The sequence below is a fragment of the Sapajus apella genome, unplaced genomic scaffold (assembly GCF_009761245.1).
Source record: "Sapajus apella isolate SASKATOON/1434 unplaced genomic scaffold, GSC_monkey_1.0 scaffold12, whole genome shotgun sequence".
In the NCBI taxonomy this organism is placed as follows: Eukaryota; Metazoa; Chordata; class Mammalia; order Primates; family Cebidae; genus Sapajus; species Sapajus apella.
Genome location: NW_022436952.1, coordinates 5,467,331 through 5,480,347, shown reverse-complemented (window position 1 = coordinate 5,480,347; position 13,017 = coordinate 5,467,331). Strand labels below are relative to the sequence as shown.

Sequence of the window (13,017 nt, the reverse complement as noted above, 5' to 3'; positions counted from 1 at the left end):
TGAGGTCAAGAGATCAAGACCATCCTGGCCAACATGGTGAAACCCCGTCTCTACTAAAACTACAAAAATTAGCTGGGCATGATGGCGGGCACCTGTAATCCCAGCTACTCAGGAGGCTGAGGCAGGAGAATTGCTTGAACCTGGGAGACAGAGGTTGCAGTGAGCTGAGATTGAGCCATTATACTCCAGCCTGGTGACAGAGAGAGAGACTTTCTCAAAAAAAGAAAAGAAAAAGAAACTGAAAACAATTTTTTTTTTTTTTTTGTGGGACGGAGTTTCGCTCTTGTTACCCAGGCTGGAGTGCAGATCTTGGCTCACCGCAACCTCTGCCTCCTGGGTTCAGGCAATTCTCCTGCCTCAGCCTCCTGAGTAGCTGGGATTATAGGCACGCGCCACCATGCCCAGCTGATTTTTTGTATTTTTAGTAGAGACAGGGTTTCACCATGTTGACCAGGATGGTCTCGATCTCTTGACCTTGTGATCCACCCGCCTCGGCCTCCCAAAGTGCTGGGATTACAGGCTTGAGCCACCGCGCCCGGCCAACAATTTTTTTTTTTGAGACAGAGTTTTACTCTTGTCGCCCTGGCTGGAAGGCAATGGCACGATCTCGGCTCACTACAACCTCTGTCTCCCAGGTTCAAGCGATTCTCCTATCTCAGCCTCCTGAGTAGCTGGGATTACAGGTGCCCACTATCATGCCCAGTTAATTTTTGTATTTTAGTAGACAGGTTTTGCCATGTTGGCCAGGCTGGTCTCGAACTCCAGACTTTGGTTGATCCACCCACCTCGGCCTCCCAAAGTGCTGGGGTTACAGACGTGAGCCACTGTGCCTGGCCTAACAATTTTTTATTTTATTTACTTTTTTGAGACTGAGTCTCACTCTGTCACCCAGGCTGGAGTGCAATGGTACAATCTCCAATCACTGCAACCTTTGCCTTCTGAGTTCAAGCCGTTCTTCTGCCTCAGCCTCCCAAGTGGCTGAGATTACAGGCGCCCACTACCACGTCCAGCTAATTTTTGTATTTTTAGTAAAGACAGTGTTTTCGTCAAATTGGCCAGGCTGGTCTTGAACTCCTGACCTCAAGTGATCAGTGTGCCTCAGCCTTCCAAAGTGCTGGGCTTACAGATGTGAGCCACCACAACTGGCCGAAAACAATTGTTTAAAATGTGACCAGGGCCGGGCGCGGTGGCTCAAGCCTGTAATCCCAGCACTTTGGGAGGCCGAGGCGGGTGGATCACGAGGTCAAGAGATCGAGACCATCCTGGTCAACATGGTGAAACCCCATCTCTACTAAAAATACAAAAAATTAGCTGGGCATGGTGGCATGTACCTGTAATCCCAGCGACTCAGGAGGCTGGGGCAGGAGAATTGCCTGAACCCGGGAGGCGGAGGTTGCGGTGAGCCGAGATCGCGCCATTGCACTCCAGCCTGGGTAACAAGAGCGAAACTCCGTCTCAAAAAAAAAAAAAGAATGTCCTTAGAATTATAAAAATATTTTCTTATTTTTTCCCCAATGCTTTTATAATTTTCACATTTGGCTCTGCCATATGATTAAATTTGTGTGTTGTGAGCTAGAAATAATCCTCCCCCAGATGGTAGCCATTTGTCCTGGGGACATCTGTTGGGGCCCCCATCCTTCCCCCATTGGAAGTGCTGTCTTTATCATATAGTAAACATCCACACGGCCCCTTTGACCCCCCTTCTAGCCTTAACATTGCTCTGCCTTTTCTGCTGCACCAGCCGGCGTCAGCTGTGCCCTCCTTTCAGGATGTTTCCATCTCTGGTGGGGCAGATTCTCCAGAGTCACTCTTTCTTAAAAACTATTCCTGGCTGTCTTTGTGCATTAGCTCATCCAGATGAATTTCAGAATAGGCTTATCATGTTCTATGTTTTAAAGGTCCCTGTGAACTTGTTCTGGAGGGAGTTGGGGGAATTCTTGGCAGGGGGTGTCTGAGGCCCCTCCTCCTCTCCAGGTGACCTTCTCTTCTGACCTGTTGAACCTTGCTGTCCATGTCCTGGAGACAGGGGGCAGGGACCCCTTTTCTGGGATCAGCTTGCAGCTCAGAGCTTATTGCTTCCCAAATGAACACACCTGGGCTACCCTGGGTCAGGTGCACGCCCGAATGCAGCTGTGGTGTGTTTGGTCACAGACACAAAACACAGCCCTCCCAGCAGGCCCTCGGCCCGGAAGCCCCCTCCCAGCAGACCCTTGGTCCGGAAGTCCACCCAGAGAACAGACAAAGGTGCTGCCCCCACCTCTCTAAAGAGTGTCCGCTGTGTTCTAGACAAATACAACGACTTCATCGAGGCCAACCGCATTGAGGACGCACGGGAGCGGATGAGGACGCTGAGGAAGCTGGTAAGGAGTGAGAGGTGCTGCTAGGCCCGAGGTGGGTCGGCCGCCCGGGCACCTCTGTCCCAGGAAGCCGGAGGCCGGGAGGCCGGTGCTGCCGATGATCCCTGTGGCCTTGCAGGAGCCCTGCTCCACTCAGGGCCTCAGTTTCCCCATCCACCCAACAGAACGGGTGGTGAGAGTAGATTCCAGACTCCCTGAGGCATGGTAGTGGGAGCTCTTTGGGGCATGGTGTGACGGGGACAGGGGGAGGTCCTAACAGCCTGGCCCCCTGCCCTCTTGTCTCCTGCTCAGATCCGGGATCTCCCAGCACACTACTATGAAACGCTCAAATTCCTTGTGGGCCATCTCAAGACCATCGCCGACCACTCTGAGAAAAACAAGGTGGGTAGGGGCCCGCATGGAGCCTGGGGGAGGCAAGCACAGGACTTATTGTGTGGGGGCCCTCAGCACTTACCGAGCTCCTGCAGGCCCAGGTGTGACGACTCAGGCCCCGCTAGGCACGCCCTCCTCCTATGACTGCTCCATCTTCCTCCTTCCCGGCCTCCCCCCGCCGACGTCTCCTGAGTTTCTGAGGGGCTGTCCAGAGGCGGGGAACCCTGGCCCCCCATATCCTATGCATTGCCATCCTCTGACTCGGCTCAAGTCCCTCAAATTGCATTTTCCTCATCAGACCCCTTATACCTTCTCGTTCTGCAGTGGGGAAAATGAGGGGAGTGATAGGATTTTTTGTTTTTTTGAAACGAGGTCTTACTCTGCCGCCCAGGCTGGAGCGTCATGGCGCGTTCTCTGCTCATTGCAACCTTTGCCCACCAGGTTCAAGTGATTCTCCTGCCTCAGCCTCCTGAGTAGCTGGGATTACAGGCACCTGGAAGTGATTGGATTTTTTTCCCAGGCCTAAAATAACCCCAGGGACCTCTAATATGTTTCCTATTGCAGGGTCTCCCACAGCCAGCATTGACCACTCAGGGCTGCCCTGTACAGGTGTGCAGGTTGGGCACTGCTCATGGCTGCTGGGCCTGGGGATGAATGGGGCCAAAATCTGGCCTGTGCTCTACTCATCTAGCATCTCCACGCCCATACAAGGAGGTGTCCACCCTCTCGGCTGGGGATGGGTCAGGATGTAGTTGGGGACAGAGGCTTCAGGGTCCCAGAGTGAGGGAGGACTGAGTTCAGGATGCTGGCCGTGACCTGCTTTCCTCTGTCCAGATGGAACCCCGGAACCTGGCCCTAGTCTTCGGTCCGACATTGGTGAGGACGTCTGAGGACAACATGACAGACATGGTGACCCACATGCCTGACCGCTACAAGATTGTGGAGACGCTGATCCAGCACGTAAGCCTCTGTCCCGGGGGGGGCCTGGCAGCACCTGGAGCCCGGGCTGGGTTCCTCTGAGCCCCACTCCTCAGTGTGGCAGGGTGTGCCCCAGGAAGGGCTCAGCAGCTTTAGAGCATGAGGCTGGGGTGGTATGTGCCCCCCCCAAATCCACGGGCTGCATTTCAAGGCAAGACAGGAATGGATCCTAGAATCCCTGCAGTCCTGGGATGTTGGGTCCCCTGAGGGAGAGTCAAGAGGCCCCCGAGCACCCAAGATGCCTGGGGAGAGGCAGGGGAGGAGAAAGGGCAGGGAAGGTGCTGTTGGTGGAGGGCAGAAGGGGTAGCCTCAGAAGGTGGCCCCTGGAGACGCATCCTGGCAGACATGAGCAGACAGGGGCCAAGGTCTGGCCTGGGCATCAGGCTCTAGTGAATTTCCCTGTTGGCCCCATGAGGTTTCGGGGAGGTAGTGGTGACATCCACGGTAATGAGGGGTGGGTGGGGCAGGACACAGGGATCCGGCACCAGTGCTTGGCGTGTATTGGGCTGATCACCTCCCTTCCCATGGCTTCCTAGATGCTAAGAGCCCTGGTCCTGCAGGTTCTTGTTACTGTGCATGGGCGGAGGAGAACCCAGAGTGGCCAGCAGAGGGCGCAGGAGGCTTTGGTCTTCCAGAGCCCAACCCTGAGGCAGCACCACCGCCTTCTGGGGCCGGCACAGATGTTATGAATCATAGATTTTCCATTTCCAATTCTTGTTACAACCCACAAAGGATGGGAACAGACCCCTCGTGCCAGGGGAAATAAGACTGGCAGCTGGTCAGAGGAAGGGAAGCCTCAGCCCCAAACCTCATAGACACTAGGGAAGGAAAGCTGGGCCATGTCAACCCCATTTTACAGAGGGGGAAACGGGCTCAGAGGCAAAGCGACTTGCTCATGGTCACACAGCTAATAAGCGGCAGCCCAGGATTTCAAGCCAGGTCTGTCTGACCAAAGCCTGTGCTTTCCTCCCCGTACCAACCCAAAGGGCAGACTCCTGGGTCCCTCTTTGAGCTGGCTTGGGTGGGAGAGAGGGGGCCGGGGCAATAGATAAGGTGGTGGGTGGCTGAGCTGTGCTAACGGCCTTGCCTGCCCGTCTCTCTCCTTCACTGCATGGTCAGGGCTTCGAGCCCTGGGAGGGAGGATCACAGCCTGCTGCATCCTGACACTGGGAACACCACTCCAGAGCTATCTAGGAGGCCAGGGCTGCCCTGTAGCGTCGGGGATCCTGATGAGGCCTTGGGAAAGCCTACTCCCCAGGGCACCAGGGAGCCCCAGAGCCGCCCATGAGGGTGTGCTTTGCGGGCAGCAGCAGGGAAGAGTGGGCATCTGGCCCTGTGCTCCTGGAGAAGCCACTAGAAGCCCAAGACCTGAAGTCAGCTGAGGTGTCGGGAACTGCAGTCTTCAGGGAAGGAGGCCAAAGCCCCAAGGGGGAGTCCCTGCCCTGGGCAGGGTGGAGAAGGTGGAGTTTGTCTCATTTAGCACTGACCCTAGTGCCTGGCATGTAGTGGACACTTAGTGTTTGTGGAGTAAATAAATGAATGAGTGGGTCAGGTGTGGTGGCTCACACCTGTAATCCCAACACTTTGGGAGGCTGAGGTGGGTGGATCACCTGAAGTCAGGAGTTCGAGACCAGCCTGACCAACATGGAGAAACCCCATCTACTAAAAATACAAAATTAGCCAGGCGTGGTGACGCGTGGCTGTAATCCCAGCTACTCGGGAGGCTGAGGCAGGTGAATCGCTTGAACCTGAGAGGCAGAGATTGCAGTGAGCTGAGATTGCGCCATTGCACTCCAACCTGGGCAACAAGAGCAAAACTCCAACTAAAGAAAAAATAAGAAAAAAAAAAAAAGAGCGAATTGCTAATTGAGGTTGTGTCAGGGTGGGCTTTTCTTTCTCTTTCTTTTTCTTTTCTTTCTCTCTTTTCTGTCTGTCTTTTTTTGACAGAATCTCACTCTGTGGCCCAGGCTGGAGGGCAGTGGCACAAATATGGCTCACTTCAGCCTTGGTCTCCCAGGCTCAGGTGATCCTACCATCTCGGCCTCCTGAGTAGCTGGGACTAAAGATGCACGCCACCATGCCACCTGGCTAATGTTTGTATTTTTTGTAGAGATGAGGTCTCACTATGTTGCCAGGTCTGGTCTTGAACTCCTGGACTCAAGCGATCTTCCCATCTTGGTCTCCCAAAGTGCTGGGATTACAGGTGTGAGCCACCTCGCCTGGCCAAGCTGGACTTTTCTATCCAGAGTCATTCCCGAGAGCTAACTGAGTTGGTGGCCTTCCCTTCTCTGCTGCCTTGGTATTTGGACATAATCAGACCTGGATGACTGTCCAGGGAATGAGCCACCTGCTCTGTGAGCCCTGAAAGCCCGTCCACCCAAGCGTCTAGCCCGAAAGCTCCATAGCCAGGGCAGTGCTGTCACTTACGGCAGCCAGACCAGTCTTGAGGTCGGAAAGAGGGTGGCAGCTGAGGGGTAAAGAGAAAAGGTGGCTTGCCTGGGGCCACATGGCAAGATAATGGCAGAGCGGAGAAGAGAGCAACCCAGGTGTTCACCTCCCCATGTGCAAGCTACCAGAGCCCCTACCTATGTTTACGAAGCCAAATGGAACCCAAAGATCACCCCGGGGCATTTGCTCAGGGACTCACTCAGCACACGCAGTGATATCTAATGTTTCTCTGCCTCAGCACTAGTGACCTCCGTGGCCAGATAAGTCTTTATTGTGGGAGGCTGTTCTGCATATTACAGGACATTGAGCAGCATCGCTGGCTGCCACCTGCTAGATGCTGGGAATAGCACCCTAGTTGTCACGATCGGAAATGTCTCCAGACATTGGCAAATGCCCCCTGGGGTTGGGGAGGGGGTTGAGGTCAGTGGCTTTGGAGCCAGCCTGCCCCTATGTGCTGCGTGGTCCTGGACAAGTTCCTTACCTGCTGTGCCTCAGTCTCCTCATCTGTAAAGTGGAGATGACAATACTGCTTTCCTCCCAGGGATGTGAGTGTCTGCTAAAAGCACTTGCAGTATCCCTTCGTGCTCTGGGCTATGCCCAAGGAAGCCCCACAGAAGGACCCGCCCCTGCCCTGGGTGCAGGGAGTGCTTGAACTGTCTTAGAAGACCACAGTGAGAACTCAGCCAGGCAGAGCAGGGAGAAAGGGCATCCCAGGCGGGGAGAATAGCATGTGCAGAAGCAGGGTGGCAGGAACTAGTGACCTCTTACTATGAATCTTCTTGAGGATTCCTCTCGAGAGCTGCAGCCACCCAGACGCTTGCTGTAGATGCCCTGGCTTACAGAGTACTTCTGGGCACCCTCCAACCCTAGTTAAAGGCTGGCTTCTTTGGGCCAGTCCTCAGGCTCCCTTTGGTCAGCCTGTCTCTGGAAGCTGCACCTTTGAATGAGAGCTCACATTTATTACACACGAGCGATGTGTTGCACTCAGTGTTTTCCATACAGTATTTCTTCTTAATTCCCCCCACAGGCCTGGAAAGAGGTACTTACAGAGGGAAAGTAACTTGGCTAAGGTGAACTTGAACCAAGACGACTGACTCCAGAGCTTCCATTTTTCTTTTCTTTTTTTTTTTTTTTTTTTTTTTTTTTTTTTGAGGCAGTCTCTATCGCTTAGGCTAGAGTGCAACGGCACCATCTCCACTCACTGCATCCTCCACCTTCTGGGCTCAAGCGATCCTCCCACCTCAGCACCCACAAGTAGCTTATGGGATTATGGGCGTGCGCCACCATGCCTGGCTAATTTTTGTATTTTTAGAAGAGACGGGGTTTCACCACGTTGGCCAGGCTGGTCTTGAACTCCTGACCTCAGGTGATCCACCTGCCTCAGCCTCCCAAAGTGCTGGTACTGCAGGTGTGAGCCACTGCGCCCAGCCAGAGCTTGCATTTTTATCTTCTTTTGTTTTCTTCTGTCTCTTTCTTGTTTCCCTTCTGACCTTCCTGTGCTGTTTGAGTTAATCGCATGTCTGATCATGATTGATAATAACCGAGGCTTATGATGCATGCTCGGGCAAATCCGCTTGTTTCCCTCCATTTTGGACCCACTCTGTTCTCCCCAGCCCCAGGCACCCACTGTAATAGCCTAATGTGTCCTTCCAGGCCACCTTCCGATTATTGTAAATACATGGCTATCCTTAAATGTATATAATATTTGTGTGTGTGTGTGTTTTTTTTTTTTAAAGACGGGGTTTCTCCATGTTGGTCAGGCTGGTCTCAAACTCCTGACCTCAGGTGATCCACCCGCCTCAGCCTCCCAAAGTACTGATATTACAGGCATGAGCCATCACACCCAGCCTTTCTTTTTGTGTTTTAAGTCTACATGAATGGGACTGTAAATTGCCTATTCCTGTTCTTTCACAGGTGTTGAGGGAAGTAAGGGGTAATTTTCTTAATTTTTTTTTTTTTAGATGGAGTTTCACTCTTGTTGCTCAGGCTGGAGTGCAGTGGTGCGACCTTGACTCACTGCAACCTCGTCTCCCAGGTTCAAGCAGTTCTCCTGCCTCAGCCTCCCTAGTAGCTGGGATTACAGGTGCATGCCCCCATGCCTGGCTAATTTTTGTATTATTTTTTTGAGACAGAGTCTCGCTCTTGTTGCCCAGGCTGGAGTGCAGTGGCACGACCTTGGCTCACTGCAACCTCCACCTCCCGGGTTCAAGCGATTCTCCTGCCTCAGCTTCCCAAGTAGCTGGGATTACAGGTGCACGCCACCACACCCGGCTAACTTTTGTGTTTTCAGTAGAGACAGGGTTTCACCATGTTGGCCAGGCTGGTCTCGAACTCCTGACCTCAGGTGATCCACCTGCCTCGGCCTCCCAAAGTGCAGGGATTACAGGTGGGAGCCACTGTGCCCGGTCTGTCACTGTTGATTTCTAATGCTTATCAGTTTCTGTGTCTTCCTTCCACCACATCTAAAAGCCAAAACTGGTGGGGTGCAGTGGCTCATGCTTGTAATCCCAAAATCTACAAAAAAAAAAAAATTTTTTTTAAATCAGCTGTGTGAGGTGGCACATGCCTGTAGTTCCAGCTATTTGGGAGGCTGAGGTGGGAGAATCTCTTGAGCCCAGGAGTTAAAGGATGCAGTGAGCTAGGATCATGCCACTGCATTCCAACCTGGATAACAGCAAGAGATCCTGTCCCAAAAAGAAAAAGGAAAAAGAATAATTAAAAAAAATAATAGAATAAAAGCCAAAGTGCCTTAGTTACTTCTTGGAGCTTGCTCCGAAGTTCATCTCTTGACTTGCTCAAGTACTCAAGAGAGTCTTTGTGTAGTAAAGTTTCTGATGTCTCAGGATAGCTTGATTTCAAAGCTAGTGCAGTAATTCACGCCTGTAATCTCAGCTCTTCGGGATGTGGAGGTGGGCAGATCACTGGAGGTCGGGAATTCAAGACCAGCCTGGCCAACATGGCAAAACCCCATCTCTACTAAAAATACAAAGATTAGTCAGGCATGGTGGCGTGCACCTGTAATCCCAGCTACTTGGGAGGCTGAAGCTGAAGAATCGCTTGAACACAGGAGGCAGAGGTTGCAGTGAGCTGAGTTCATGCCACGGCACTCCAGCCTGGGTGACAGAGCGAGAGTCCATCAAACAAAACAAAAAGAATAGCTTTATTTCACACTCAAATTTAAAAGAGAGTTTAGCAGGGTATAAAATTCTAGGTTCTTTCAACACATTGAAACTGTTAGTTTCTTGTCTTGTTTCTTGCTGCTGTAGGTTCCAAGTACCTGTGATATGTGTTCATTTATAAGCAATCTGGATTTTTTCCTAGAAAACTTAGAATTTTACCTTCAAGATTCTCAAATTTCACAAAATAAAGTGTGGGGGTCATTATTTTCTCTCTTGTTTGGCCTTTATGAGAAAGCTCTCGACTCCTGCCCCTCAGGAAACCTCCAACACCTTTCTCCTGGCATTTTCTTTTTCTGGGCTGGTACATGATGCCCCTGTTGTCAGTGTGGCACCTATGTGGCAGGTGGCATGGGGCCCACTTGGTTGTCACGGCCATGGATGTGGCCGGCACTGAGGGCACTCTGCCCCCCTACTCACCATGGGGAAGGTACCATAGGGCTGTGCCTAGGACAGTGTTTAGAGAAAAGTAAAAAGTGAAGCTCTCCCTGAGCCCACCTCCCAACCGAGGAGGCCCCTTCCACTCCAGGCCAAGTTTCCTCCCACACTGGGGTCCCACCTTTTCTCTCCCCCAGGGTTTTACATAGTCTGTGGAGTCAGGCTCCAGGGCCGAGTCAGGTTCCCTCTGAGCCCTCTCTCTAGCCCCACCAGCCTGGGGTTGAGAGAGGAGCACCCCTTGCCGCTGTGTGGGTCCTCTGGAGGGAGCAGGTGGAGGAGCTGTTTCTTTCCCACACAGATTTCATCCCTCCCTTTTGTCTCCTCTGCAGTCAGACTGGTTCTTCAGCGATGAAGAGGACAAGGGAGAGAGAGTAAGTGATGCCGGGGGCTGGGCTGGCGTGGGCCCTAGTCCTTGGGGGCAGGACGGGCAGTGGGACACAGGCCAGGGAAGGTGCCTGTCCTTGGGGGTTCCCCAGTCTGATGGAAGAAACACCCTCTCCTTAGGAGCCCCAAGTCTGATAGGGAGGCACAAAGCTTGCCTTCAGGAGGCCCCAGTCTAATTTGGCAGTTACAGGGCTTGCTCAGGGGGAACCCAGTTCAGGAGTAAGCAGCTCCAGGCTCTGGGCTACTGGGAAGGACACAGGTTGGAGGGGCTCCAGTCCAGTGGTGGGTGACACAGCCCCTGCCCCCAGCTGAAGGGGCCACTCTGGGCTTCTTGGTTCCGAGGTATTGAGGAATGCACAAAACCGTCTCATAGGGGACATGTAGGAACCATCCTCGAGAGTGCCCGGCTGGTAAGGGAGATGGTCCCTGCCCCGGTGAGCCAGGTTTGATGGAGGAGACATGGGCCCTGTCATCAGGGCACCCCCCTCTTCGGGGTTGGCAGCCTAGCATCCAAGGGCATGCCAGCTGACCCCTCCTCCTGTTCGCAGACCCCTGTGGGCGACAAGGAGCCTCAGGCAGTGCCCAACATTGAGTACCTCCTGCCCAACATTGGCAGGACAGTGCCCCCTGGTGACCCAGGGTCAGGTGAGCACAGGGGCCTGGGTGTGGGGAGGCGGGAGGGTGGGCACTGTGTTCCTGAGGGTCCCAGATGTCTGGCCAGATGCCCAGCTTCCCTGTGCCACCCCAGTGGGGCCCTCGCCTGCCTGCCACCATGGAGACGGGGCTGTTGGGGGCCTGCTCCCTCCCTAGGGAAGTCCGGCTCCCCCCCGTGCTGCCTCCGGTCTGCACAGGTGCCCGCCCCAGGCCGGGTCGGAGCTTTGCTCACCCTCTCTCACTGGTTTCTTTCCTCGGCCTTTAATTTCCCATGGGCTGGCTGTGTCCTGGGCATGTTCCTCTTGATAATTTTTCTTCCTTTTCTCCTTGCGTCCCCGCCTCTCCCTCCTCCTCTCCCTTGCTCTCCTTCCATCCCCTCCTCCGATCCTCCCCTCTCCTCCTCCAGCGGACCTATTGGAGATTTAAAGGGTACAGTGCGGTGTCGCGGCCTCGGTCACTAACAGTGGCGGGTGATTATAAGAAGGCTGGGTGGGCACAGAGGCAGGCAGAATACCCCAGGCTGTGAGGACCCCACCCTGACATGCCAGTTACCCCTGCTTGCTAACCACTTACCCAGCAGCCCATACCTCTCCCATCCTAAAGCCCCTTCTCACTGGGCCTAGGGCCCTCCCCGTCGCCTAGATGCCTGGGCATCAGATTGCCGCCCTCCCGCAGTGCCACCCTGTGGCCTCTCTGTGCCAAGCCTCACCACTGCTGGTCATCCGGACAGAGACCCAGACTCCCTGGAGACCAGTGATGCCACGCCCAGAAGTTTATCTCTAACTCCTGCCTCAGTCACCCCAATGGGCCGCCTCTTCCTGCTTAAGAAACTAGGGCTCTCAATCCTGTTTGCAGGGCGTCTGGCCCTCTCATGGCAGAGGACAGATGATTGTGCTCAGAGACAGATGAGTGGCCACTCCCTTTATGGCTGCAGCCACTGACTCCTACCCCACCATGGTTGTGCCACCCTTTAGAATTTCTGTTGTCTCTGACAGAGGCACACAGGAGCTCCCTAGTCTCCAGAGGTAGGCTCAGGAGGGGCCAGAAGATGTGGGGATGGCCGGGCAGAGAGGGGCCCCGTGTCTCTTCTAATCACCCGCCGCCCCCGCCCGCCCCGTGTGTCCCGTGTGTCGTGTGTGGTTGCCCATCTTGCTTTTCTCACCTTGTGCAGGGGGAGGGGTCTGGAGAGGGGGCATCTAACTTGCCTGCCCGAGAGTGTGGATTAACCGCACCTGCCCACTATCCTTTGGGACCCCGGGAGGCCCTTGGACCAACCTGCTCCCTCTGGCCTTGGAGAGGACCTGCCAGGACGTGTTTCTGGTTCCTTCTCCACCCCAGTGATATTAAGGGAGGGGGGACCCAAGTCCCTTAGAAGTAATGATTTTAGTTTCCTTCATAGCTCTGGTTATAGCGGGGAGTCTGCCCATGAGGGTCCCCAGGAGAAGAGGCAGGGTGACCCCCGGTCCGGAGGTAGAACCTCTCAAGGCTCTAATCACCAGCCTACTCCACCTCCTGCATCCCACCCACTTCATTTCTGCCGTTGTATCCATTATTCACGTGGCTGGTTTTTTCTCGTGTGCTGGGGGGTAGATGTAGGGCACCCTCTGTGCACTGTGTGGTCTCCATTTCTCCAGAGCATCCGTGATTTGCTGTGTTTCACTGTGGTGGTTTCCATGGACTGCATCTGATATTTGGCATTTTCTCTCCAGTGCTTCAGAGTAACAGGGACGGGACAGGACAGGAGGGGAAAGGGAGAGGAACCAGGCTCAAAGACAATGCCCCCTTGCCCTTAGCCATCTATAAATATGGGGCCTGTGGCTGGCAGCCTGATTTCACTTCCTGCCTCTAGAGGAAGTGGCAATTAACATCACTTTCTGCTCCACCCCTATCCCTTAGAAAGTGACATCAGAAGTCCATCATACTCTTAGGGCCCGGGGAGATCTCATGTTTCAGAATTCCCTGGTTTCTGAAGCCTCTGAGGAGAGGGAATTGTATGCATAAGATTCAGCTTTCTTTTTCCCTGATGCAGTTTTCCTTTTTTTTTTTTTTTTTTTTTTTTTTTTTTTTCTGTCTCACCAACAGATTCTGCCACCTGTAGTTCAGCCAAGTCCAAGGTACGTGTGAAGGCAATTCTGAAGGCTTTTCCCTGCACAAGCCAGCCCACTTTGGTTTTTGTTCAAGGGAATTGAGGGAATGGCAGCTGGACCATG

At 53.7% G+C, this 13,017-nt stretch overlaps 1 protein-coding gene across 7 annotated transcripts in view; it reads left to right on the top strand.

Moving 5' to 3' along the window:
* ARHGAP23 (Rho GTPase activating protein 23) overlaps nt 1-13,017 on the top strand; it is a 100,821-nt gene that overhangs the window by 76,874 nt on the left and 10,930 nt on the right. For 6 of the 7 annotated variants that reach the window (XM_032279816.1, XM_032279818.1, XM_032279817.1 and 3 more), the window contains 6 exons: nt 2,287-2,360; nt 2,649-2,738; nt 3,564-3,689; nt 10,099-10,140; nt 10,702-10,798; nt 12,890-12,921. In XM_032279816.1, coding sequence (XP_032135707.1) covers nt 2,287-2,360; nt 2,649-2,738; nt 3,564-3,689; nt 10,099-10,140; nt 10,702-10,798; nt 12,890-12,921 — 461 coding nt within the window. Of the gene's footprint in view, nt 1-2,286; nt 2,361-2,648; nt 2,739-3,563; nt 3,690-10,098; nt 10,141-10,701; nt 10,799-11,213; nt 11,237-12,889; nt 12,922-13,017 lie in introns of all 7 variants that reach the window. The other variant, XM_032279821.1, reaches the window with a different exon arrangement.